At 41.2% G+C, this 26,464-nt stretch overlaps 1 protein-coding gene across 10 annotated transcripts in view; it reads left to right on the top strand.

Annotated features, from left to right (window-relative positions):
* Positions 1 to 26,464, top strand: part of mpp7a (MAGUK p55 scaffold protein 7a) — a 594,283-nt gene that overhangs the window by 508,059 nt on the left and 59,760 nt on the right. For all 10 annotated transcript variants that reach the window (XM_068014202.1, XM_068014172.1, XM_068014194.1 and 7 more), the window contains one exon: positions 14,276 to 14,446. In XM_068014202.1, coding sequence (XP_067870303.1) covers positions 14,276 to 14,446 — 171 coding nt within the window. The remainder of the gene's footprint in view (positions 1 to 14,275; positions 14,447 to 26,464) is intronic.

The following is a 26,464-nucleotide window of genomic DNA, read 5'->3' as shown; positions in this document are numbered from 1 at the left end:
GGGGGGACTTCCACCCACTTGAGGGAGGAAGTCCCGCCTCATTGAGCTGTCGACCAATCAGCTCTTAATGCCAGCAGCGCCACTGGGAGCAGTGGCTACTGCAACCCAGCTGAGGACATGGAGCCAGGAGTCCAGGTAAGTTTGGGTTGCCTCGCCGGGGGTAATCTGTTGGGCCCCGGCAAGGTAAGGGTGGTCATTTGAAGGGAAGGGGGGTGGCGTTTTGGGTCCTGGAGGTGGTTGGGGAAGCGGGGGCAGCCCTCACAATCGGGTACCCGGTGCCCGATTGTAAGGGCCCAACCCCGCGGCGCGGAGAGGCTGCCAGCTTTTCCTGGGTGATCTTTCCCGGCTCCAGGACGCCCGCTTGCCAGACGTAAAATACGTATGGAGGCGGGCAAAGGCCCTCAAGTGGCTGTTAATTGGCAACTTAAGGGTCTTGATTGACCTGGGGCGGGAGGCCCGTTTCTTGACCTGCCCCCGCCCTACGTAAAGCGGGGTGGGGAGGCCTTCCAGAGCCTCCCGCTCCATTTTACACACCCCCTCCCCCTGCCACCATCTGGCTCGTTGGGGTGGCCTGTGTGTCTGATGTGACTCACCACCAGTTGATGTTCATTATCAGCAGTAGATCGTGTTGGTGCTTAAGTTATACTTGCATAAATTCTGATGGTTTAATTTTTTTTTACATATGACCAATAAGCCTGCAATGAGTCTAGTAGGAATAGCCTTGTACGCTTTGAAATTGTGAAACTTCTACGTAAATGATTTAACAATAAATGTTCTGTAAAAGGAAACTCCTGTTGCAACAACATGGTGTCTGCTGGAGGGGTCAGGAACCTGAAATATAAAAGTGAATATTTAAGGAACGTTCAGGGTGATCAAGGGGAAGTGGAGATTACTGCTATGGCCTCTGCAAAAAACAATTCTTGTTCTTATGTTCTTGCATTCCCATCTTTTAAAACCTGTCTTTCACAAAGCAACTAATTGAACTAATGTCAAAGGAATATCAAGCAACATGAGCATTATTTAATTTCTTGAATTCTTTGTTGCACAATGATGTACTTATTTTCCATTTTAAGGAAGAATGGCTGGGAGGAACATTAACTTAGACCCTGTAACTATTCAACCTGGCAGCAGGAAAATTTACACATCTGATTTTAATTAAATTTGCATATCCAATCAAGTAGTTATAACTATCTAATTGATTGTATGTTTTGAATGTAATGTAGATGTTGCTCAGTTAAGCTGTTATAGTCAATGAACACAAATAAAGAACATTTTTCATATAGCAATGACTATCAGCCAAGTCTTCCCTTCAACAACATTTCAAATTAATTTCTTCTTTATATCCCAACTGGAGTGTAATTATTGTGCACCTCTGATTGCTGCATTATTTTTGCTAGCTGCTCACACTCAATTTTTTTGGTTGTAAAGTGTAAAGTCTAATTACATATGAAATGCATGCAGATAATAGCAGACCTTAAATATGCTGAAACCAAGAAAAATACAGCTGAATGGTTGATGGGGCAACTAAAAGTATAAGCAATTGTACTTTCTTAGATGAGAACATATGCACTTTGAGAGACTTTCAGTTGGAAAGCAATTTTTTTAGATTGAACAACTGATTATAAGTTGCAAAAGTGAATGGAAAATTCTGTCAAATGCCATATGTGTATTATTAGCTACATTTCTTTAGGTTTTCTTGTATTACCGAGATTGAAGTGAGAACATATGAATTTAACGGGCAGGAAAAGACCAGCTCATTCAGGGATCAGCAACCTGCAGCTCCAGAGCAGCATACAGCTCTTTAACTTCTCATTTGCAGCTCCCAAGCTTTTTCAGTTGGATCACATTATCGTGAAAATACCTATTAAAAAAAAGTCAGGAAAAGTAACAGCAGTGTTTTTATTGTGGGGATAAAAAGCTAATCACTGTGCTGCACTTTGCGGTTTCAAATGATTATTTTAATGAAAAACATCATGCTCTAAATAACATGTTTGAGAGGTATAACAACACCCTGGTTATAGATAGTGCCTTTGGTTCAAGATACAGTTTGGGCTGGATTTTAAGAGCTTGCTGCCGATCTCGGCAGCATGTTCAAAAAGTACGCCAAAGAGCCGCTGCAATCTCCCGTACAGTGGCTCATTTAAGTGGCCGAGGCGGTCCGTGCCACGCCCCCCGTTTCCCAATCACCTGGAGGGGATGGGCTGTCTGTCGCCGGCAATGGCATCAGCTGCTTGTATGCAGGCACTGGTGCCATTTTAAAGGGCAGCCAGCCCTGCCGGCAAATTTAATTTTTTTAAGAAGTAATCTCCCCCCCCCCCCCCCCCCCAAAAAATTAAATATATAAATTCATAATGCCCCTTTCCCACCCCTCAATACCAATTACAGTAACTACTTACCCTTTTCCCCCTCCCCCCAAAAATACTTACCTTTTACATCTGACCTCACCCACCCCCCCCAAACTGCGCAATGTTTAAAGGTCAACCTTCCCACCATCTCCTATACCCATTATGTTTATTTGATCCCGTCTCCCCCCTCCTCACACTGAAAATCTTACCACCTCCTCCCCCCTCCCCAGCAGCGTGACGCCGAGTTTCCCCGGACAGGGATTTGAAAGCGCGGGAGTGCCGGCCGCCGCGCCAAAGATCGCGGTGGGTCCTCAAGATCGCAGTTAAGTGTATTTAAATATATTCATTTTATTGATCTGAATATTTTAATTGAGGTCCGTTCGCCCAGCGGCAGGGGAGCTGCCACGAATCCTCGCCGTTGCCAGGAGGATCGAGCCAGGCACTCGTGCATCAAGGTCTGTGGCAGGACTCATCCAGAGCCATCATCAGGCCCCCACCCCCCAACCACGGAACCCGACATTGGGGAGAGAACAAAATACAGTTCTTTGTATGGTTGCGACCGTTATTGCTTCTAATATAGTTGAGACAATAATGTATTCTGAATGTGCTATTATTTTTTTTTTTATTTAGAGATACAGCACTGAAACAGGCCCTTCGGCCCACCGAGTCTGTGCCGACCAAGAACCACCCATTTATACTAACCCTACAGTAATCCCATATTCCCTACCACCTACCTACACTGGGGGCAATTTACAATGGCCAATTTACCTATTACCTGCAAGTCTTTGGCGGTGGGAGGAAACCGGAGCACCCGGCGAAAACCCACGCAGTCACAGGGAGAACTTGCAAACTCCGCACAGGCAGTACCCAGAATTGAACCCGGGTCTCTGGAGCTGTGAGGCTGCGGTGCTAACCACTGCGCCGCCCTACTACACTTATCTAGTGTGTTTAATTAACAGATTAGTGTGTAGATTGTTCATATAATTTTGATGGTTAAACTGTCGAGATTATTTTGTGGAATAAAGCATTTGTTAGTTGTGATTATCTCGATCACCCGCATTATCTTAGTTCGTTGGGATGCAACATAGTTGGTTCAATAATCCTCTATGGGCAGAGACCCTGTTACATGTCTATTTCACATACATTCTCGAAAAATATTCTTCGCAAACTATACAAAAAAGACCTCATACAAACTGGAATAAATATAAACCAGCTACAGGAATGGTCATTTAAAAAAACAATAATTTTTTTAAAAATTGAATTCTCCAAAACAGCAATGAGAAGAGTATGGTTAGAATGACTAATTAAATGGTAGAGCCACTTGGTCTTAACGATGCTAGTATTAGAAGCTTTTTTTTTAAATCACAAGAATTAATAGGCAAAAAAATTGTCTTACTACTTCTACGCATCTTAAATTGAATTTTGTTTTAAAGATGACTTGCGGCTTACGGCTCTCAGTTTTTATTTTAGGCAGATTTTTTTTTTTAAAAAGACTCTTCAGGTTAAAAAAAGGTTGCCAATCCCTAAGCTAGTTCATCAAGCCTGCCCCACACGCATGATGTCTCTTCCCACTCACCCCCACCCCAGCAGCCATGTAATCTCTTGGAAAAGTTGGAAAAAATCCAAGGCCAGAATGGAATGTCACTGCTGAAGAATGCCTCCTTCCCTTTGGCCTGTTATTTTCCTCCCTGTTGCTTAAGGTATCTTCCTCCAACCATATGTTCATACATGTGCTCTCCCTACTCCCCCATTCCTGCATTGGGCACAGTCACCAAAAACTTTGAAACAGTTATGTTTGTGTCATGGATTGAAATTATTTTCCTTTTCTCCAATAATTAGTGCTGCTAGATGTGGGACAGGATTTTGCCCACCGGCTTCAGGACCCTGCCGTCAGACTTAAGTCGAAGTCTGAAGCCTGCACTGCGTGGGGAACAGTCACTCACCTACATTTCCCCTCGAATTGGCCAATTAATGGCCGGAGGGCAGGCTAACCCTCTCTCCAGCTCTTTAAAATGTAAACTAAAAAATAGATTGAATATCCTGGCCACCATTGTCAAGGGTGTGGGGAGCCCCTCCACAAGGTAGCCTGCAGCTGCAGCTGAACTCAGGAAGAGCTTTTAAGCCTGCATGTAGTGCTGGACCCCTGGGCTGCCACTGGGAGGCTGCCTCCAGGCAAGTACACCAGCCCCACCACCCGCAGGGACCTATAGACAGTCTGGAAAACCCCAGTCGGCCTCTGGCAATTGGCCTTAAATGGCCATTAACAAGGTGAATTGGCTATCTGCTACTTGTGGACAGGTAGCCCTGCTCCCCACACCGACCACACATCCCGCCTCTGGGAAAATGGTCTGGGGACAGAATGGAACTAGGGAACCGACACACTGGCCAGCAGTGCGTAATTCAGCACCCGCTTGTATGCCTCCATGCCTGCCCCATCAGGGCCTGAAAATCCAGCCCACGCTAAAGCTAGCATTACCCTCAGTTATGTAGCGAACAGAGTTCCACAACAAGTATTATTTTTTTGAGGTTGAGTGAGCTTAGCCCACCAGCAACGTACTCCCGTCAGCTTGGCATCATTGGTAGCATTTGAATCTGTTATGTGTAGATTGTGCCCTGGCTAACATTCATCATTCAACCATCAAAACACATTATCCAATCATTTATCTTGCTTTGTGTTTCTAGGACCCTGATTTGCATAAATTTTGGGCATTGACCTTAAAATTGCCTCAAGCATTATAAAGCAACTTTAACTACACTTCAAATGTAATTCATTGGCTATCAAGTGCTTCAGGCCATCCTGAGGACGTGAAAGATGATACATAATTCTTGTTACTCATTAGAAGCAGAACAAAATCTTGTGCTCAATTTTTTAAAACTCTACATGTCCCTAAAAGGTCTTGATTTTCAAACATTTATTATTATTTTCAAAAAATCTGCATTTTAAAAAGTAGTCATTTTAATATCACCAAGGTTTGTGGATCTTCAAACTGAGTCACTGCTAGTCTAACAGTGATAGCATGTATGAATAAATATAAATGGCCATGTATAATCATTTAATTTTTTTATCTTGTGCCACTATGCACTGGTTCTCAGACCACTGCCAGTAGCTTTAAATTTCTGTTTGCTGACTCTCCAATCCAAAGAAAATTTAATATTTCTGAAATAAATATTCACACTTCAGACATTTTGCAAATTGAAAATTGATTAAAGTGTTTATTATTCATAATCAGTGAAAGTTCACAAGTATTAAATTTTAGCATAATTTTGTTTGGTGTTAGAATGGAAAAAGGCCACATTTGGCATGAGCAATTAATTTTCAGATTCAACATCAATATTCAGTACAGTAAAGTTGTGGGATATAGTTATCCTTACCTCTAGACTTGACTATTCCAGTGTACTCCTGGCCAGTCCCTCATTCAACCCTCTGTAAATTTGAGGTCATCCAAAACTCTGCTGCCCATATCCTGACTCGCACCAAGTCCCATTCACCTACCACCCCAGTGCTCGCTGACGTTGGCTCCTGGTTAAGCAATGCCTCGATTTTAAAATTCTTGTCCTTGTTTTCAAATCCTTCTATGGCCTCGCCCTGCCCATCTCTGTAATCTCCCCCAGACTCCCCCACAAACCTCTGTATCTGCACTGCTCTGAATTCATGCTTCTTGAGCATCCCAGTTTGTAATTGCACCCCCATTGGTGGCCATGTCTTCAGCTGCCAAGGCCCTAAGCTCTGAAATTCCCTCCCTACACCTCTCCGCCTCTCAACCTCTCCTCCTTTAAGACGTTCCTTAAAAACTACCTCTTTGGCCAAGCTTTTGGTCATCTGCTCTAATATCACCTTATCTGGTTCAGTGTCAAATTTTACTTTATAACACATTAAGGATGCTACATAAATACAAGTTGGAATGCATTTTTCTACATATTTCATAAGGGCCTGTGTGATTTTTTTTGACTCTGTAATGAGTCACACACAAATAAGTCACCCTCTTGAGTGAAAACAAATATCTCAAACTGATAACACTGATTATGATAATGACTGACACTTGCGTTAGATCTTGATGATGGACTATTGGTTAGGGAGCTGACGTTTAAATGAAAAATCATAAACATGCAGTGCTTAAAATTTACCTACCACATGTTCAGTTCTCCTCCTCCATCGTATCTGTTCTGATGCAATCTTCCATACTAGCTCATCTGATATGTCTTCCTTTTTCCTCTACCGAGCCTTCCCCCATCATGGTTGGTAGGCCCTTGACTGTGTCCGTCCCATTTCCCACACTTCTGCTCCCATCCCTTCCCCTGCCTTCCAGACAGTGATCGGGTTCCCTGTCCTCACCTTCCACCCCACCAGCCTCCATTTTCAACAGATCATCCTCTGCCATTTTGCCCACCTCCAGCGCAATGCCACCAGCAAACACATTAGAACATAAATAGGTGCAGGAGTAGACCATATGGCCCATTGAGCCTGCTCCGCCATTCAATATGATCGTGGTTGATCTTGGGCTTCAACTCCACTTTCCCACCCACTCCCAACATCCCTTGGTTCCTTGAGAGACCAATAATCTTCCCTTCCTTCCACTTTCAGCATTCCGAAGGGACTATTCCCTCCTGACACCCTGGTCCTCTCCTCACACACCCGCAGCATCCCCTCCCCTTCTCTCAGCAACTTTCCATGCAGATGCAGAGATGTAACACCTGCTCTTTCACCTCTCTTCTCACCTCTCCAAGGCCCTAAACACTCCTTCCAAGTAAAACAGCGATTTTCTTGTACTACTTTCAATTTAGCATACTGTATTTGCTACTCAAAATATGGTCTGCAGTGCATTGGGGAGACCAAACAGATTGGGTGACCACTTTGTGGAACACCTGCATTCGGTCCTCAGGCATGATCTTGAGCTTCTTTTCATCTGTCATTTTAATTCTCCACCTTATTCTCACATTGACCTCTCTATCATCACCCTACTACAGTGTTCCAATGAAGCTTGACGTAAGCTCGAGAAGTAGTACCTCATCTTTTGATTAGGCATGTTGCAGCCTTCTGGACTCGACATTAAGTTCAGCAATTTCACACGGTAATCTCTGCCCCCATTTTGTTCCCTTTTTCTTGGCAGGTTTTGGTTTTACTCTTGATTTTCTCTTGTATTTACTTTTGGATGGCAGCTATTCATCATTCTGCTTTTTGCACTTCCTTTAGACACATTTTTAGTTTCTTTGCTTGTCCCATTACCACTCCCTTTGACCCTGCACCACCAATTCTTTTGTCGTTCAATCTTTCCTATCTTCCACCCTATCACATTAGGTTCCGCCCCCACCACACCCCCCCCCCCCCCCCCCTCCTGCCCCACTTGCTTACAACCTATTACTTTTCTAACTTTCCCCAGTTCAGATGAAAGGGCATTAACCTTAAAGGTTAACGCTGCACAGATGCTGCCAGACCTGCTGAGTATTTCCAGCATTTTCTGTTTTTATTTCCAATTTCCAGCATCTGCAGTATTTTGCTTTTGTAGAGGTATACTCAGTATCAGTTAAACATAATAGTGTTTTATTATAATTTTTTTAAAAGTGGAACTCTTGCTTTAGAACAGCTGTTTAGAAGCAGCCCAGGCAAACATTTTGTGTAAAACGATCCTTGATGTGATATAAATTCTTGCTCCAGTTACATCATGCCAAAGAGCTGCTCTCCAATCCACTGTCTTTGTTCATCAGTGGAGCAAGACTTCATGCCTCATGGTCATGTGATGTGTTTCGGCCGACCGCTCCATTCAAAGCCCCTAATCAAGATATATGATTCTGATTGTGATGGGAGAAACGCACTGTTAATTCAATCCCATCCCTCCACAGATAGCCTAACATATCATTTTAAACTTTCCAAATTAAAGAAAGACCCAGCCAAATTGTACCATCTATTAACCCCCGAATGAAGCTAACCAAACCAGGTGTCTTTAAATCAAAAAATTGTTTAATTTATAAAACTAAATTTTAAACACTATGAAGATATAAACAACATTTAAATTGGAAAAATTACAGTCCTTGCAAATTTACAGTCCAATGTTGCTTGAAGCCCTTACAGCCGTCCGATGGGGAAAAAAGGTTCTTCAACAGTAGACCAGTCCGTCGTCTAATTCCAGCAGTAAGTGATGCTTTCCTTCTCCAGTGATGGATTTCAATAATTAACAACTTGTAAACACTTTCAATAGAATCAGTCTGACTTTAGAGTTTTTGAGGGATAAAAGAGTGTCACAGTCTAATTTCCTTTCCTTCAGTTTAAATTATCAGAGATCTCTGTTTTGGCTTGACTTTTTTTAGAATTTTGAGAGATAATTAAACAGACTAAATTCTGTTCCTTCAGCTTAAATGGCAGAGAGCTCTTAGGCGCTAACACCAGCTGTCTGTCTGTGTTCTGTTAGAACAGATTGTCTTCAAATAAAAAGCCAGTTCAAAAAATAATTGCAACATTTCTATCCAGTCCTGGGTCCCTGAAGGCTGTTGCCAGGTAACCAGGATGCATTCTCTGAAGCTGGTTGGTTCCCTCTCCATATGGTTGTATCCAACGGCAACCAAAATGCATTTTCTCTAACTCCTGAGGCTTGTTGGTTCTTAAAGCACTATGACTCCTTTTCCAGCCTTAAAGACATACCACATATTCCCTGGAGAAAAAAAAAACTACAGGACCACGACAGATGGGACGCATGGCATATTTACAAACAAGCACTGTTGTATTCAGTTGTGTAATTTATATAATTCTTATACTTGGAATGCTTCTGCTGATTTCAGTGCTTAAGCTCATGTTATATTTTTGGGCTGTATTTATTTTGATATCTTCCAAAAAGGAATTCCAGTTGCCCACGAATGTCTGATTCATCTTGAACTGGCAAGGTTGGATAAGCATGTGATTACCTCCAAGGTAACAATTTGTTCGGGTTAGGAACATTAGGTTCCAAAATCAAGCTTGCTATTTTGGGACAAATGCACGAAAGGAATAGGGTTGAGAGAATTTTTATTAACTTCAATCATACCTTGTTCAGATGTTCCTTACCTTTGCATAAGAGGATAAATGTTGTGGAGTAACAGCATTAGGCAGAAAAAAAAGCTATTAGTTGTAAATCAGTTCACCTTATTGTGTAAATATTTGCTGGCATTCATCAAAGATTATTTTTACATTCCAAGAAAACAAAAACTTGATGGGGATCAACAAATGTTGGATTGCTCATGCTTACCAACTTTCTTTTACTGAAACAAAAAGCATCAGATTCAGCAGACTGCAACTTAACAGCAGTTCCAATATTTCAGGCATTGACATGCTTTATATTTCTAGCCAAGTATTTTGATACTTAAAATCCATTATAGAAAATTCCCTTCCCTGTAGACTATAGCCTCTTTAGTGGTGAATATTTCAGAAGGCACCCTGCTTCAGCAGATAATAAAATCATCATGAAAATGAGTATTTGAAGGCTGAATTAATTACAGTAAAATTATGAGCAAAACCATTAGAAATAAGTACATGCTGAGAACATTGAATTTATCTGCTCCTGATGCTTTTTGGCCCAAATGTGTGCAAAAAAAGGTCGAACACTTATTTACCTAGGAGATGTGTTCATATTTTTAAATTGTAGATAGTATGATCTGCATATCTAATTATTGATGCGGGACAGTAAAGTGCTGTCTATTGGTTTGTAAATTTAAAAGGCAGCATTTAATTTTAAATAGCTAAATCAGTGAGACAATAAGTTATTGCATCTTTACTACAAGTATTAAAGGGATTATCTTCATGAATAAGTGTTCGGAAAGCTTTTGTTTGGGGATGGAAGAGAGCTCGAAGAGTTGCATACTGTTTTAGTCCTGATACTGCAGAGTGCAAGTGATGTGATCCAAAATTATTTTCTTCGTGGTATAATTTATTGGCGAACAAAGATATTTTTTCATGAAGGCAGTGTCAGTTCAATGCTTAACATGCTATGCTAAGAAACAACAAACAAGTCGGCATTCCAAATTACTGGGTGGAATCTTACGAGGCCTATGGCGACAAGCTGGGAGGCCGGTGGGGGGGCAGGGGGGCTGACAAGGTGGGGTGGGATGTCATCGGGCAGTATGCCCAACCTTGTCTGCTTCCTTGCCATTTCTTTGCAGCGGACACCATGGCAGATGGGAAATCTACTGGGAGGCCAATTGAGCCACTGAAGTGGCCTTTTAAGGGCTACCGCCTGCCCCCACTGGCATTTAGCTAGCATCAGAGGTACCCGCTGCCAATGGTGGCCTCCTAGCTGGCTCATGGTGGGGGGGATGGGTGCCTGCTACTTGGCCACTCCATGGTCCATGGAGGGGCCCCCTGGTGGCAATGGCCACCCCCGCAGCACGACTATCACCCCAAGTCCTCACCAACATCCCGCACCCCCGACCCCCCTGATCGCCAGGGCCGACCTACCCTCCTGATTGACCCCAGTGAGCCCCAGCCCACTCACCTTGTGTGGTGGCTGGCATCCATCATTACAATCTGCAGTCCCAGTAGTGGCCACTGCTCCTGGTGGTGCTGCTGGAACTGAGGAGCTGCCGGCTTTCTGATTGGCCCGCAGCACCTGGAGGCAGGCAGCCTTCCTTACAGCAGCTTGAACGGTGGGCTGTTAATTGCCTGCCCGCTGTTCAGTGCAGCCGGGGTTCCGACAAATGGCGGAGGCGGGCTTGCCCTCCCGATTTCTGTCCTGTTGCTGGGACCCCCACCACCAGAAATCCAACCCACTGTGTGTTGTAATTTAGTCCAACAAGAAGTCCTGGTATAATGTGGGGAATATTGTTTGCCTTATTTTTATGCATCCCTCCAATGTATTTCAATTAACAACTTAGCCGAGTGTTGGCAAAACATAATGCCACACACAGAAGGCCGGAGTAAAACATAGACAGTTGAGTGATTTGAACGTCGAGCCATTTGACGTCATCTGTCAAACATAGAGGCTGAAAAATTGCTATAACTAGAATGCACTAAAATAGAAATTTTATGTATATCGTCCTTGTTTGTTTAAACATTTCCGAGCTTTCTGCATGGTTTTATCGTTTTATATGCTTATCATATTGTCAAAAGAGCTAAGTGCAGTTGTGAGTTTATCATTGTGACAACCATCAGCAATAGAGAATGATTTCCAGTTTACACCCATCAACCAAATTATGAACATCCATGTAATGCAAGCAGAATGTAATTTGGAGCTATCTTACAATATATCAGCCATCAAGTGCACCCTACCCTCAGAAGACCATCTCCTTCCATATTTTTGTGCTATTTCCATTTCCTGTACTCTTGAGTGTGGTTTCCAAATTAGTGCTAATTCATGCTGTGGATTTATACCCTTTGAGACTTGGGTTGAAACTTTCCAGACTTGTTCCACTAGTATCTTTATTGGTTGTCAAATGCAATAGCTTCAGTTCCATCTGACTGAGCCAGGTTCAGATCATAATGCTAGGGGTGAAAGTACGTCACTTCAAAAATTGCTAAGTAGACTGATCTGGGACATTGGTCTTTTTCTAGTTAATTGGGTTGGTTCATAAATTTGGTATAATATACTATTCAAGTTTTAATCTCTCCCTTCAGATAGCGATAACTTAAATGTCTTAGTGACGAAAACACCAATAAAACTGAAGTCTGAAATATGTCTGTTTCAATTTTCACAAAATGCTCAGAATACTTACTAACTCCCATTGTCATTTGGAGTTATCAACTAATTATGTATGAGTGGTGTGTGCGTACCATTTCTGATTCTGCAGTTGGCTGATGGGACCTGACTTGAAGTTGAAATTCTAAAATGAAGGTATAAATCCTCTTCAAACTAACATTCTTTGCTTGATCAGATGCAGATGCGCCTGACATTTGCCATATATTTCCTTCTCTATTTTCTCATAAATTAGATTGAGTTTTTACCTCACCCATATTCCTTATTTTTAGCAGTTTTTTCAGTCACTACATGTAATCCCTCACTCTTTTTATTCATGACCGAAACCAATTTCCTTATTTTGTTTACTATGTCTAATTTTGGAACATTCCAACAGCAGCTTAAACTTTAGCACCTATTTTCTTGTCTGTATTGGCTTCTGTTTATTTTATTGCCGCTTATGTATTTGTGTCATGAAGTTAAGTTGGAAATCACTGACATGAGTGCTGCTCTTTTGTCCATCAATAATTGTTGAATTGCTGAAATTGAACCAAAACCTCTTCAGCTATGTCACTTTTGTTTGAGAACTCTAAGCAGGATCTATAATTCATGCTGATAGCTAACGAGATTGTCTCCTTTTTGCATGTGTTTCATTAAATGAAGATCATTTGTAGTATTCAGTCCCTATCAGAATCATGTTTCTAGATAGTTTGTTGCAACAAGTACCAAATATATGCAATATATAAAGGCATTGCCTTTCATCGATTAACTGTATAGCATTATATATATATGATAAAAATTGTGTTTTTGGCAATGCTGGAAAATTTGAAGCTGGTGTGATTTTGTTGTTTTATAAGTTAGCTTACCTATCTGGTCACATATTTAATTGCTTTTTGTTTACGAGAGGAAATTTCTGCTCATCAATATATGGAATATCCAATCGAGTGAAGGCAAAGCCTTCATGTTTCAACTACCCAGAGTCAGCATTGAGCATTCTAGGTCACTGTAATAACAACCAAGTTCATCTGCTTCTATTCTGCTTTGACAATGTGCCTTATCATGAATCTTGCTGCTGCTGCTCCCCCCACCATTGTACTTTTGTGTATTTTCTACACCGTTCATTTCTTGGTCTTGCTGGGTGAGTTTCCTGGTTTAGTGTGTCTTTGTGCCAAATTTGCAATAAGGACATCTGTTCCAAATTCATTACACTTAGCACTTGTACAGACAATAGATTGAAGAAAATTTCATCTATCAGTGTGGGTTGGTTTCAAACCAGCATTTGAAAGGCTTGTACATGAATCCACTGTGCCACACAGTATCCAGTAATTGCTTTCTATTGTCAGTATTACCTCATAGTTATGGCACGATAGTGCGCTATTTATTTTGTCAGAGTGGTCACCCGGACAGTTGAGTTCCTTATGTCAGTTATATCTGCACAGCAAATGCTATGGTCCTGCCCACAGGAGGTGAATGACAGTAAGAGGGTTAGTCACATGGCTTTTGCTCATTCCGTTGCTGAGAAGCTGTATAGCCAGACAGTTCTAGAAGGCCACCTGCATATGAGAATGCTGCATTGTGTTGAAGAAATAAGAAATGGAGGGAGGAATTATCAAATATTTCCCTTCTCATTAAAAACATTGCACAAGTATTTGTATTGTGTGTCATGTGGTCCAAATACTTATCAATTTGACAATATATTTCAGTGAGGGGAGATAATGTATGTAGTGCAAATGTATGTAACCCTATTACTGTGAAGAGATTTTCTTTTATGTACTCTCCTATTTTTGGCCTCCTCATTTGATGTGTATATCATGGCAACAGCAGTAATTCAACTGATGTTTAACTGATTATACAGATTTTACAATCTTTCTGGTAGATTATGAATCACAGGATACAAGTAATATCCACATCATTAAATCTAATAACGCCATATCAATTATTTTTTCCTGGTTTAATTTTTTTCAAAAAGTTTTATTTAAGTTGGACCTAAACTGCGTGAAGTGAATCTCAGTACTAACAACTAATTTTTGACTTAATCCATGTCCTCAATCCACATACATATGTATATGTACGTATTTTTAAAGCTATATATATTTTTACTGTGTGTTTACGAAGGGAAAATGTTCCACAAACATCGTGTTTTCAGGATTCATTCCAAAGGTAGCATGATCATTCTCGGTGGTTTTGATGAATAGTAGCAGTACCATAGGTAATGTTGACTTTTTCTTTGTTTTGTATAGTAACTCTTGATGGGGCTTTACACTGATTCGAGGCTCTAGTAATTCTCAATTTTTACAGCTGGTCTCAGAAGAAGTTTTCGACTGAGCAGAAAAGACAGAAAGACTAATAAATCCATGTACGAAAGTAAAAGAAGTGAACAGTACGACACAGCAGATGTACCAACATACGAAGAAGTCGTCTCTTACCAGCATCAACCCAATGAAAAGTATAGGCTGGTAGTTCTTGTTGGTAAGTGCTATTTTTAACTCCCATTGTATTTTTGTTGCTGGTTTTATTACCTTATATTGATTTATTGACAATTTTCTTCGCAATTTGTTGAGAATGACTATTCAAATTATTGTGCTATGTTATGACTAATCTGTTTCAGACTGTCAACAAATCCCAGGAAAGTTCTGCTTCATTTGGAAGGCTAATAATTACAACTGTTTAAAATTTACTTTTTAAATAGGCACTTCAGTGGTGCTTGTTCTGTTACTCCCTTTTCCCCATTCAGTGCTGCCTCATTCCTTCAGATGTATTTCTATCCAAATTCTTTTCTGATCTTTCACTTCAAAATTAGCTTCAGTTTTCTTACCTGCTATATATACACTTTAATTCAAATATTAAGAATGCAGGGAAATTAGAATTGTTTTAGTTTTTGAGATATGAGCGACACTGGTGAAGGCTGTATTTATTGTCCATCCCAGCCACTTTGAGAAGGTGGCTGTGGGCCCTCTTAAACTGTTGTGATGATGATGCTCCCATGATGGTACTATGTAGAAAAATCCAGGATTTTGACCCTGCTGTTGAATTTTATGGCGCGTATTTTGCGGTGGTAATGGCAACGAAACTATCGGCATTTTTCATCACTCCTCAACAACTGACAGCATCTTCTGGAGACTGCAAATGCACAATTAAAAGCAGAAATCTAGAAGTTGCTGTCAGCGAATCTACACTTGTCCATCGGGTGTGTGTTGATGTCTCCGCGAATGAAATCAATTATAAATCACTGAGGTGATGAGAACTTCCTGCTTTATGCTGCAGTATTACTATTTAAAAACCCTCCAAAACGTTATGTCTTGTTAATAAAGTGTTTAGTGGGTTTTTAACGGTGTACTAAGTCATAACTACTGTTGAAGAAACTCTCTGGCCCTGGAAATATAATTTTATACTTGTCATATTTTTGCATTTTGATTTTTTAAAAATTCCGATTTTTAAAAAATTCCATGTTTTTAAAAAAAAATTTAAATAATATTTTATATGTCAGCTTCTAATGTGTATGTCCCAATCTTTAGTTTGAATTCTGTAGAACTCATTAAAAAAAGTGAAGGATAATCAGTGCATTTTACTTCCTGGTTTGCTCTCTATGAAAAATTATCAATGTGATTGGCTACTTACCCTGCTTGGTAACAACACTTTTGCTGAACACCTATCTTGTCGCCAGATTCAAATTAACATTGGGAAAGGTGCAATCCACACCACAGAGATCGCTAGATCTTTGTGGGCAGTTTTTTACCATTCACCACTGACTGTAAAATACAGGCCGATGTTCACTCTTCCTGCGCTGTGGCTGCAGTGTGTACTACCTATAGCTTATTGCAACAGCAGTTTCAAGTCCAACATCTATCATGAGACTGACAAGAACGGCAACATCATTGGAAGTGTACCCATGATCTGGTTGATCTATACCTCTGCTTGATTTACCCATCTTTGCAGCATGTCTCTTGATACCCTTACCCAATAAAAATCTATCAGATTTTTGTCTTGAAAATTTCAACATCAACAGCCTTTTAGGTGGGAGAGTTCCATATTTCCACTACCCTTTGTGTGAACAAGTAGTTCTTGATTTCATTCTTCAATGACCTATTTCTGATTTTAAGATTGTCAACATGTTCTGGATTGCCCAACCAGAAGAAATAATTTCTCTGTATCTACCTTATCAAGCCCCTTGATCATTTTAAACACCTCAATTATATCACCCTTCAACTTTCTAAGTACAAGGGAATACAAAGCAGCTTTATGCAGCTATTCTTGATTGAAGTAGTTTCTTCTGAATTCCCCATTCGATTTATTACTCTCTCTCTTATATTTATGGGCCCTAGATTTTGAATCCACTACAAGTGGAAGTACCTTCTCTAGAACTACCCTTTCAAACCCCTTCATCATTTTAAAGACCTCGATCATGTAACCTCTCAGCCTTCTCTTTTCTCGAGAAAAGATCCCCAGCCTATATGGTCTTTTTTGATAGTTGTGACCTCTCAGTTCTTGTATCATCCTTATACATTTTTTGCACCTTCTCCAATACCTCTATATCCTTTTTATACAATGGAGACCAGAACTGTCCACAGAACTCGGTAAGTGTCGTCTAACCACGGCTCTGTATGTTTAACATGATTTTCCTGTTTTTCAATTCTGTTCCCTTTTTTAACAGCCTTACTAAACTGCATCACTCCTTTTTAGTGATTTGTTTATCTGCATCCCTAGAACCCTTTGCTCTTCAACCCCATTTAGATTCTTATTATCCAAGCAGTGTGGCCTCCTTACTCTTCCTACTAAACTGCACTATCTCACAGTTACCTATATTGAAATTCGTTTGCCAAATGAAGGTCCATTCTGCAAGTTTATTAATGTTTTCTTATATTTTGTCACAATCTTCCTTTGTATTAACTAGATACCCCAATTTGATGTCCAGAAATTTAGAAATTGTATTTGCGATTCCTGAGCCCAAATTGTTGATATAAATGGTGAACACCAGTGGTCCTAGCACCAATACTTGTTTAACACTGCTTCCCACCTTTTGCCAATCTAAGTAGCTGCCCTTAGTCCCTACTCTCTGTTTTGTAACCAGCTTGCTATTGATTCTGCTACCTGTCCCCTGATTCACATGCTCTGACCTTAATCTTGAGTCCACTATATGGTGCCTCATTAAAGGCCTTTTGAAAATCCAAATATCGTGCATCGACTGCATTACCTTCCCTATTGTTTCTGATACTTCCTCAAAGAATTCAATGAGATTGGTCAAGTATGACCTTACCTTATGAAGTCTGTCCTGATGAATCTATTACATTTTCAATTTCTGGATGATTTTCTGTTATATCTTTGAGTAAAAATTCCATTATCTTTCCTAACATTGATGTTAAGCTGACTGAACTATAGATTTGTCTCTTCAATCTGATGTCTGTAATCAATCAGACGTCTATAATCGCACATTTGGGTATGGTAGCATAGTTGTTATGTCACTGGACTAGTAACCAGAGGCCTGGATTAATGATCCAGAGACATGAGTTCAAATCCCAACACAGCAGATGGGGAATTTAAATTCAGTTTATTAATTAAATCTGGAGTGAAAAGCTAGCATGAAACTACTGCATTGTCATAAAAATCCATCTGGTTCACTCATCCTTGTTCTGGCCTATGTATCACTCCAGGCCCACTGCCATGTGGTTGACACTTATCTGCCCTCCGAAATGGACTGTGGAAAAACAATAAGAATAAAACTGGACAGACCATCCAACATTGACTGAAGTGCTGGATATGACCAAGGCAAGTCCAGCCCAGTCAACCCTGCAAAGTCAACCTCTCTAACTTCTGGGGATGTGCCAAAATTGGGAGAGCTGCCCCACAGACGAGTCAAGCAACAGCCTTACAGTATGACAGAATTGTACTTTTCAGTCAACATATCACTCTGTTTTATCACCATCCCTTTGTAGACTTGTCCCACCAGGAGGACATGGTGGCACAGTTGTATACAGTCGGAGGGAGTGACCCAGGCAGTCCTGAATGTTGACTCTGGACCCCATGAAGTCTCATGGCATCAGGTCAAACATGGGCAAGAAAACCTCTAGTTGATCACCACCAATCATTCTCCCTCTGCTGATGAAGCAGTACTGGGCCACTTTGAACACCACTTGAAAAAAGAACTGTGGGAAACAAAGACACAGAATGTTTTCTGGGCAAGGAAGTTTAATGTCCATCACCAAGAGTGGCTTGGTAACACGACTACTGACATAGTTGGACTAGTCCTGAAGGGTATATCTGCCAGACTAGACCTGTGACAAGTGGTGAGAGAACCAACACGAGGGAAAAACCTACTTGATCTCGTCCTCATTGAGCTGCCTGTTGCAGATGCATCTGTCCATGACACTATTGATAAAAGTGACTACTTCACTGTCCCTGTGGAGACAGTCACATCTTCACACTGATAACACCATTATGCTAAATAGGATAAATCCAGAACACATCTGCCAGTTCAAAACTGGGTATCTGTGAGGTGCTTTGGGCCATGAGCAGCGGCAGAATTGTATTCAACCACAATCTCTCAATTCATGGCTCGGCATATCCCTCACTCTACCATTGCCATCAAGACAGGGGATCAACCTTGGTTCAAATGGGGTGTTAGCAAAGCTTATGGGATCTTGGGTTTTATACATAGAGGTATTGAGTACAAAAGCAGGGAAGTTATACTAAACCTTTATAAAGCTCTGGTTAGACCACAACTAGAGTATTGCATCTAGTTCTGGTCACCACACTTTAGGAAGGATGTGAGGGTTCTTGAGTGGGTGCAGAGAAGATTTACCAGAATGGTTCCAGGAATGAGGGATTTCAGCTATAAGGTTAGGTTGGAGAAGACAGGCTTATTCTCCTTGGAGCAAGGAAGGTTGATTGAGGTAATAACATTATGACAGGTTTAGATAAGGTAGACAAAGAAAACTGTTCCCATTAGCTGATGGCCCAAGGACTAAGGGACACAGATTTAGGGTTTTGGGCAAGAAATGGGCGGCACAGTGGCGCAGTGGTTAGCACCGCAGCCTCACCGCTCCAGGGACCCGGGTTCGATTCTGGGTACTGCCTGTGCGGAGTTTGCAAGTTCTCCCTGTGTCTGCGTGGGTTTTCGCCGGGTGCTCCGGTTTCCTCCCACAGCCAAAGACTTGCAGGTGCTAGGTAAATTGGCCATTGTAAATTGCCCCTAGTGTAGGTAGGTGATAGGGAATATGGGATTACTGTAGGGTTAGTATAAATGGGTGGTTGTTGGTCGGCACAGACTCGGTGGGCCGAAGGGCCTGTTTCAGTGCTGTATCTCTAAATAAAATTTTTTAAAAAATGAAGGAGTGTGAGGAAGCTTTTTTATGCAGCAAGTGATAATGACCTGGAACACACTGCCGAGAATGGTGATGGAAGTGGAAACGATCAATGATTTCAAACTGAAATTGGATGGGCACCTGAGGGAAATAAACTTGTAAGGCTACAGGGATAAAGCAAGTGAATAGGACAGACTGAATTGCTCTACAGAGAGCCGCTGGGACTCGATGGGCTAAATGGCGTCCTCCTATGCCATTATGACTCTATGGCATCCAAAAATGGGCAAAGATGAACAATAGCAACTAAGGGGAGGAGGAGGAGGCTCAATGAACATCCACATCCTCAATAATAGTAGAGCCCAGCACATGAGTGCAAAAGACAAGGCTGCAGTGTTTACAACAATAGTCAGCCAGAAGTACAGAGTAGGTGATCCACCTCAGCCTCCCCACCATCACAGAAGCTAGTTTTAAATCAATTCGATTCAGTCCACCTGATATTAAGAAATGGTTGAGCGTGCTGGATACAGCAAAGGCTCTGGCAACATCCCTGCTGTAATGCTGAAGATTCGTGCTCCAGAACTCATCTTGCCAATAGCTAAGCTGTTTCAGTACCACTACAACCCTGGCATCTACCCAACAAAGTGGAAAACTGCCTACATATGTCCTGTCCGTAAAAAGAGCAAATTCAATCCTGCCAAATATTTCTTCATCAGCAAAATGATGGAAGATGTTAACAGTACTATTAACCAGTATTTACTCAGTAATAACCTGCTGACCAGTGCTCAGTTTGGGTTCTGCCAGGATCACTCGGCTCCCAAGCTCATTACAGCCTTTGGACAAAAGAGCTGAATTCCAAAGGTGAGGTTAGAGTGACTGATCTTGACATCAAGGCAATTTGACTGAGTGTGGCATCAAGGAGCCCTAGCAAAATTGAAGTCAATGGGAATCGGGGAAAACGCTACATTGGTTGGAGTCATATCTAGCATAAAGGATAGTGTCTTAGGCCCACCCATCTTAGCTGCTTCATCAGTGACCTTCCCTCCATCATAAGGTCCATTTGCAACTCTTCAGATAACAAAACAGTCCGTGCCCTCATGCAGCAAGTCCTGGATAAATGGCAAGTGACATTCGTGCTACACAAGTGTCAGGCAATGACCATCTCCTACAAGAGACAGTCTAACCACCTTCCTTTGACATTCAATGTTATTCCATCACTGAACATCTTGGGAGTCACCACTGATCAGAAACCTAGCTGGACCAGCCATATAAATATTATGACTACATGAGCAGGTCAGAGTCTGGGTATTATGCAGCTTGTGACTCACCTATGTTCTCAAAGTCTTTCCACCATCTACAATGCACAGTTCAGGAGTGTGATGGAATACTTTTCACTTGCCTGGATGAGTGCAGCTCCAACAACACTCAAGAAGCTTGACACCATCCAGGACAATGCAGAACGCTTGATCGGCACCCCATCCACAACCTTAAAAATTCACTCCTTTCTCTACAGGCACACCAGCAGAGCCCGTCTGGTTCACTAACGTCTTTTAGGGAAGGAAATCTGCTATCCTTACCTGGTCTGGCCTGCATGTGACTCCAGACCCACAGCAATGTGGTTGACACTTAACTGCCCTCTAAAATGGCCCAGGAAGGTACTCAGTTGTCAAGGGCAATTAGTGATGGGCAACAAATGCTGACCTTATTAGCAGCACCCACGTCCCATGAAAGAATTTAAAAAAACCATGGCTACTGTGTGTACCATCTATAAAATGCACTGTAATAACTCTTTAACAGCACCTCCCTTTATCCATGATCTCTAATGCTTGTAGACAAGGGCATGGGATCACCACCACAAGTTCCTCCCTCGGAAATATATCACTGTTCCATTATCATTGCTTGGTCAAAATCCTGGAAGTCCCTACCTAAGCACGTGGGAGAACCTTCAACACATGGATTGCAGCATTTAAAAAGGTGGCTCATCATTCTCAAGGGCAATTTAGGATGAGCAATAAATTGCTCAATAAATTGCCTTGCCACATCCCATGAACGAAAAAATCTCCTGATGAAAGGTCACTGACCTAAAATGTTAACTCTGTTTCTCTCTCCACAGATGCTGCCAGACCTGCTGTGTATTTCCAGCATCTTCTGTTTTTATTGAAAAGAAAATTTTCCTGGTTTGTCAATTAACTTTAACACCTTGAATGCACTTATTTTATTGTCAGAATCATGACAGGTCAAAATCAGGTCAAAATCCTGGAACTCCATTCCTAACTAACAGCACTGTTGGTGTACCTACACCCTGAGGACTGCAGCGGTCAAGAAGGCAGCTCACCACCTCACCACTTCTCGAGGGCAATTAGAGATGGGCAATAAATGCTCGCCTAGCTAATGCCCATATTCCCCCAAACAAATAAAAAAATACACAAGAAATAGGAGCAGGAGTGGACCATATGGCCCGTCGAGCCTGCTCCACCATTCAATACAATCGTGGCTGATCTTAGGCTTCAACTCCAAAAATCTTTCTATCCCAGCCTTAAATATATTCAACAATGGATTCCAGCAATTAATTCCAAAGATTCACAACCCTTTTAGTAAAGTAATTTCTCTTCATCTTAATCCTAAATGATCGGCCACTTATCCTGAGACTGTGCTCCCGTGTTTTAGATTCCCCAATCAGCAGAAACAATCTCTGTGTCTACCCTACTGAGCCACTTCAAAATCTTACATGTTTCAATGAGATTGCCTCTCATTCTTCTAAACTCCAGAGAATATAGAGCCAATTTACTCAGCCTCTCATCATAGGTCAACCCCCTTATCCCAGGGACCAATTTAGTGAGCCTTCGCTGTACTGCCTCCAATACAAGTATATCCTTTCTTAAATGTGGAGACCAAAACTGCACACGGTGCTCCAGATGTGGTCTCACCAAAATCCTATACAATTGTAGCAAGACTTCTTTATTCCTGAACTCCAATCCCCATACAATAAAGGCCAACATGCCATTTGCCTTCCTAATTGCTTGCTATACCTGCATGCTAATTTTTTGCATTCCTTTTTCGGGCACACCCAAGTCTCTTTGAACAGCAGCACCTAAAAGTTTCACACCTTTTTAAAAAATATTCTGCTTTTCTATTCTTGTGACCAGAGTGAAAAACTTCACACTTCCCTACATTATACTCCATCTGCTGTCTTGTTGCCCACTCATTTAAACTATCTGTATCATTTCGCAGCCTCTCCTTGTCCCCCCCACAGCTTGTCTTTCCACCCACCTTTATATGATAAGCAAATTACTTTCTGTCCCTTCATCTAAGTCATTCATAATAGATTGTAAATAGCTGAGGCCCCAACACTGATTCTTGCGACACTCCACTCTTCACTGCCTGCCAACTTGAAAATGCCCCATTTATGCCCACTCCTTTATCCATGCTAATATATTACCCCCAACTCCATGAGCCCTTATCTTGCCTATTAACCTTTTGTGTGGCACCTTATAAAATGCCTTTTGGAAATCCAGGTGTACTACATCTACTGGTTCCCCTTTATCTAACCTACCAGTTACATCCTCAAAAAACTCTAATAAATTTATCAAACAGGATTTTCCTTTAGTAAAGCCATGTTGACTTGTTCTAACCATACTGCGCTTTTCTAAGTGCATTGTTAAGACTTTCTTAATAATAGTTTCTGTATTTTCCCAACGACTGATATTAGACTAATTGGCATGTAGTTCCCTGTTTTCTCTCTCCTTCCTTTCTTGAATAGTGGTGTAGCATTTGCCAACTTCCAATCTGATGGGACCTTTCCCGAATCTATGGAATTTTGGAAAATCATAACTAGCACATCACTATCTTTGCAGCTATCTCTTTTAGAACCATCAGGTATAGAAACATAGAAAATAGGAGCAGGAGTAAACCATTCGGCCCTTCGAGCTTGCTGCGCCATTCATTATGATCATGGCTGATCATCCAACTCAGTAACCTGTTCCCGCTTTCCCCCCATATCCTTTGCTCCCTTAGGCCCCAAGAGCTATATCTAACTCCTTCCTGAAAACATACAATGTTTTGGCCTCAAATGCTTTCTGTGGTAGTGAATTCCACAGGCTCACCACTCTCTGGGTGAAGTAGTTTCTCCTCATCTCAGTCCTGAAAGGTTTACCCCATATCCTTAGACTATGACCCCTGGTTCTGGACTCCCCTGCCATCGGGAACATCCTTCCTGCTTCTTCTCTGTCAAGTTCTGTTAGAATTTTATAGGTTTCTATGAGATCCCCCCCCCCTCTTCTGAACTCTAGCGAATATAATCCTAACCGACTCCATCTCTCCTCATACGTCAGTCCCGCCATCCCAGGAATCAGTCTGGTAAACCTTCGCTGCACTCCCTCGATAGCAAGAACATCCTTCCTCAGATAAGGAGACCAAAACTGCACACAATATTCTAGGTGTGGCCTCACCAAGGCCCTGTATAATTGCAGCAAGACATCCCTGCTCCTGTACTCGAATCCTCTCGCTATGAAGGCCAACATACCATTTGCCTTTTTAACCACCTGTTGCACCTGCATGCTTACCTTCAGCAACTGGTGTATGAGAACACCCCGGTCTTGTTGAATATTCCTCTCTCTCAGTTTATAGCTGTTCAGATAATCTGCCTTCCTGTTTTTGCTACCAAAGTGGATAACCTCATATTTATCCACATTTTGCTGCATCTGTCATGCATTTGCCCACTCACTCAACTTGTCCAAATAGGCCATCAGGTTCCTGGGATTTGTCGGATTTTAGTCCCTTAAGTTTCTCCAATACTTTTTCTCTGCTGATATGGATTTCTTTAATGTCCTCACTCTTCTTAGCCCCTAGGTTACTGTCTATTTCTGGTAAGAACTTATGTCTTCTACTGTGAGGCCAGACACAAAATACTTGTTCAATGTCTCTAGCATTTCCTCATTCCGCATGATAATTTCTCCTGTCTCTGCTTCGAAGGGGCTAATGTTTACTTCAGCCACTGTCTTCCTTTTTATACACTTATTAAAGCTCCTGCAATCTGTTTCTTGTATTTCTGGCTAGTTTATTCTCATATTTTACTTCTTCCCTTTTTATCAACTTTTTGGTGACCCTTTGGCATGTTGATCAAGAAATGCTGGAGCCAGAAAGGCCATGCTGGCAAATGTACAGCAAGTACTGACTATTTTTGGCTCTGGACACCTCTGAGTTGGCATCATTGCTGGCCCTGGCTACTGTTTTGCTGGATTCTCTATGAATCTGTTCTGAACGTTCTGTGAAGACTTTCGGTGGTAATAGTTTGTGTAGAGTAGATGTGGGGACAATGCACATTCTACAAATAAAGATCTCTCCTCCCATGTAACATATTTAATAATTTTTCATATTGCATAAATGATGGAGGGTAAGGGAAGAAAAAGAGAGAGCTTATCAGATTACCTCTCCCACATTATTCTCTTTTAAGTCAATATGCACTTAACAAAGAAAGATGCCACACTTTTTGATATGTTTTTGTAAAAGGTATTGTATTGAAACGGGTTTTTTTTTGACAAGGTTTGATTTAAAACCCAAACAAACTAAGTTTTGGTAAGCAATGACATTGTTATGGTAAGGCCGAATCATATATTAGGTGGTGACATCACTGAGACAAAAAATGCAGACTTACTTCACCTTTCTCTTAAAGGCCTAAACAATGCAAAACTTACTGGCAACCAACTTTCCATTGGTAATTTCTGAAGTATTTCCTCCCAGCATCTGCTGTGCATCAAGGAAGACCATTCTGAAGAGGGGTTGAATTCAATTATAGAAAAATCCATCAAAGCATTCTCCCTTTTTTCTGAAGCCTGGAAGGATGCAGCGCTCTGATCATGCTGTCCAAGAGTGTGTGTGTGTTTCAGAGAAAAAGGGGAATGCAAGGGACAGCGTCTGTATTTGGAATTGCACTGGATAACTGCTGTCATATTGTACACTGATGGCTTAAGACAAAAGATTAGAAAAATACTGATGCTATATGATTCTGTAAAAGTGATGTATTATTATCATAACGTAGTTGAATGTATAAATCATAACCGTATCACATTCGCACATTGCAGCCTGTAATGGATGATTTGCTTCACACATTCAAAAACTATAAACTCTTGACAGTTTAGTCTGAAATGACTTATTTGCTATATGTTTCTCAGGATTTTAAAATTTCTGTAGACTTATCAGGCCAGGTTTTTCTCGCTTCTATTATTTTTGAGATAAAGTAGAGTAAAAAATGGTGTAACCCAAGTACAGAATGCTTGTAGTTGTCTTTGGTGCTCATGAGTGATAGCAAATTAACAGCCCGTTTTACACCTCATACAATTTCCTTTTCCATGGAAGCATAAAAGCAGTGTGTACTGAGACAGGGTGATATGGCCCAACCTTTTTTGACATCATGCATGAATGAACTAGTTCAGATAAGCTTGGTATTTTTGCTTCAGCATCCTTGATACTATTTCTGTATCTTTATAATGTTTTTTGCTTGTAGCTAACGACGGCTTATTTTTAACTCATTTCAAATCAATGAGCTCATTTCAATGTGATGAAAGACCTAGATAGGCTATGTAGGCTCAAAACAAATATATCCCCAGGGATAGATGAAAACTAAAAATATCTATCAGGCACAGACAAGCATTATGAGGGAATTGATGGACACTGGGAAGGTACAAGTAGATTGGAAACGAGCTAATGGGCCCATATTCAAAAAGAGTGACAATACAAGATACCAGCAACTACAGACCCTTGAGTCTTGCTTCCAGTCCATGTGAAATGATGGAATAAATTATCAAGAATAAACTTGAGGATTATCTGTACAATAATAACCATTTAACAGTTGTCAGCCTGGATTCAGAGGGAAATGACCAAGCTCTTCAAATTCTTTGAGGAAGTGTTAACACAATTTGACTGGAGTAAGCCCTATCATAGGCTGTACTTTGATTTCCAAAAGGCTTTTGATAAATAGTTCTACACAAAAGATTATTTCTTAAACTCAAGGCTCTGAGATTCATGGTAAGCCTGCGCATGGGTAAGAAACTGGCTAAAGGGTAGAAAACAATTAATGCTTGTTCGAGGAGTTATATTGGAGTGAGGGAAGGTACTGAATTAGCTGCCTCAGTTCTGGCACCACTGCTGTCTAATTTACATAAATAACCTGTATTCAGAAACTCAATGCAAAGTG

Source organism: Heterodontus francisci, chromosome 2 (assembly GCF_036365525.1).
Source record: "Heterodontus francisci isolate sHetFra1 chromosome 2, sHetFra1.hap1, whole genome shotgun sequence".
Taxonomy (NCBI): Eukaryota; Metazoa; Chordata; class Chondrichthyes; order Heterodontiformes; family Heterodontidae; genus Heterodontus; species Heterodontus francisci.
Note: the sequence above shows the minus strand (reverse complement) of the source record. Positions and strands in the feature narration are given on the sequence as shown.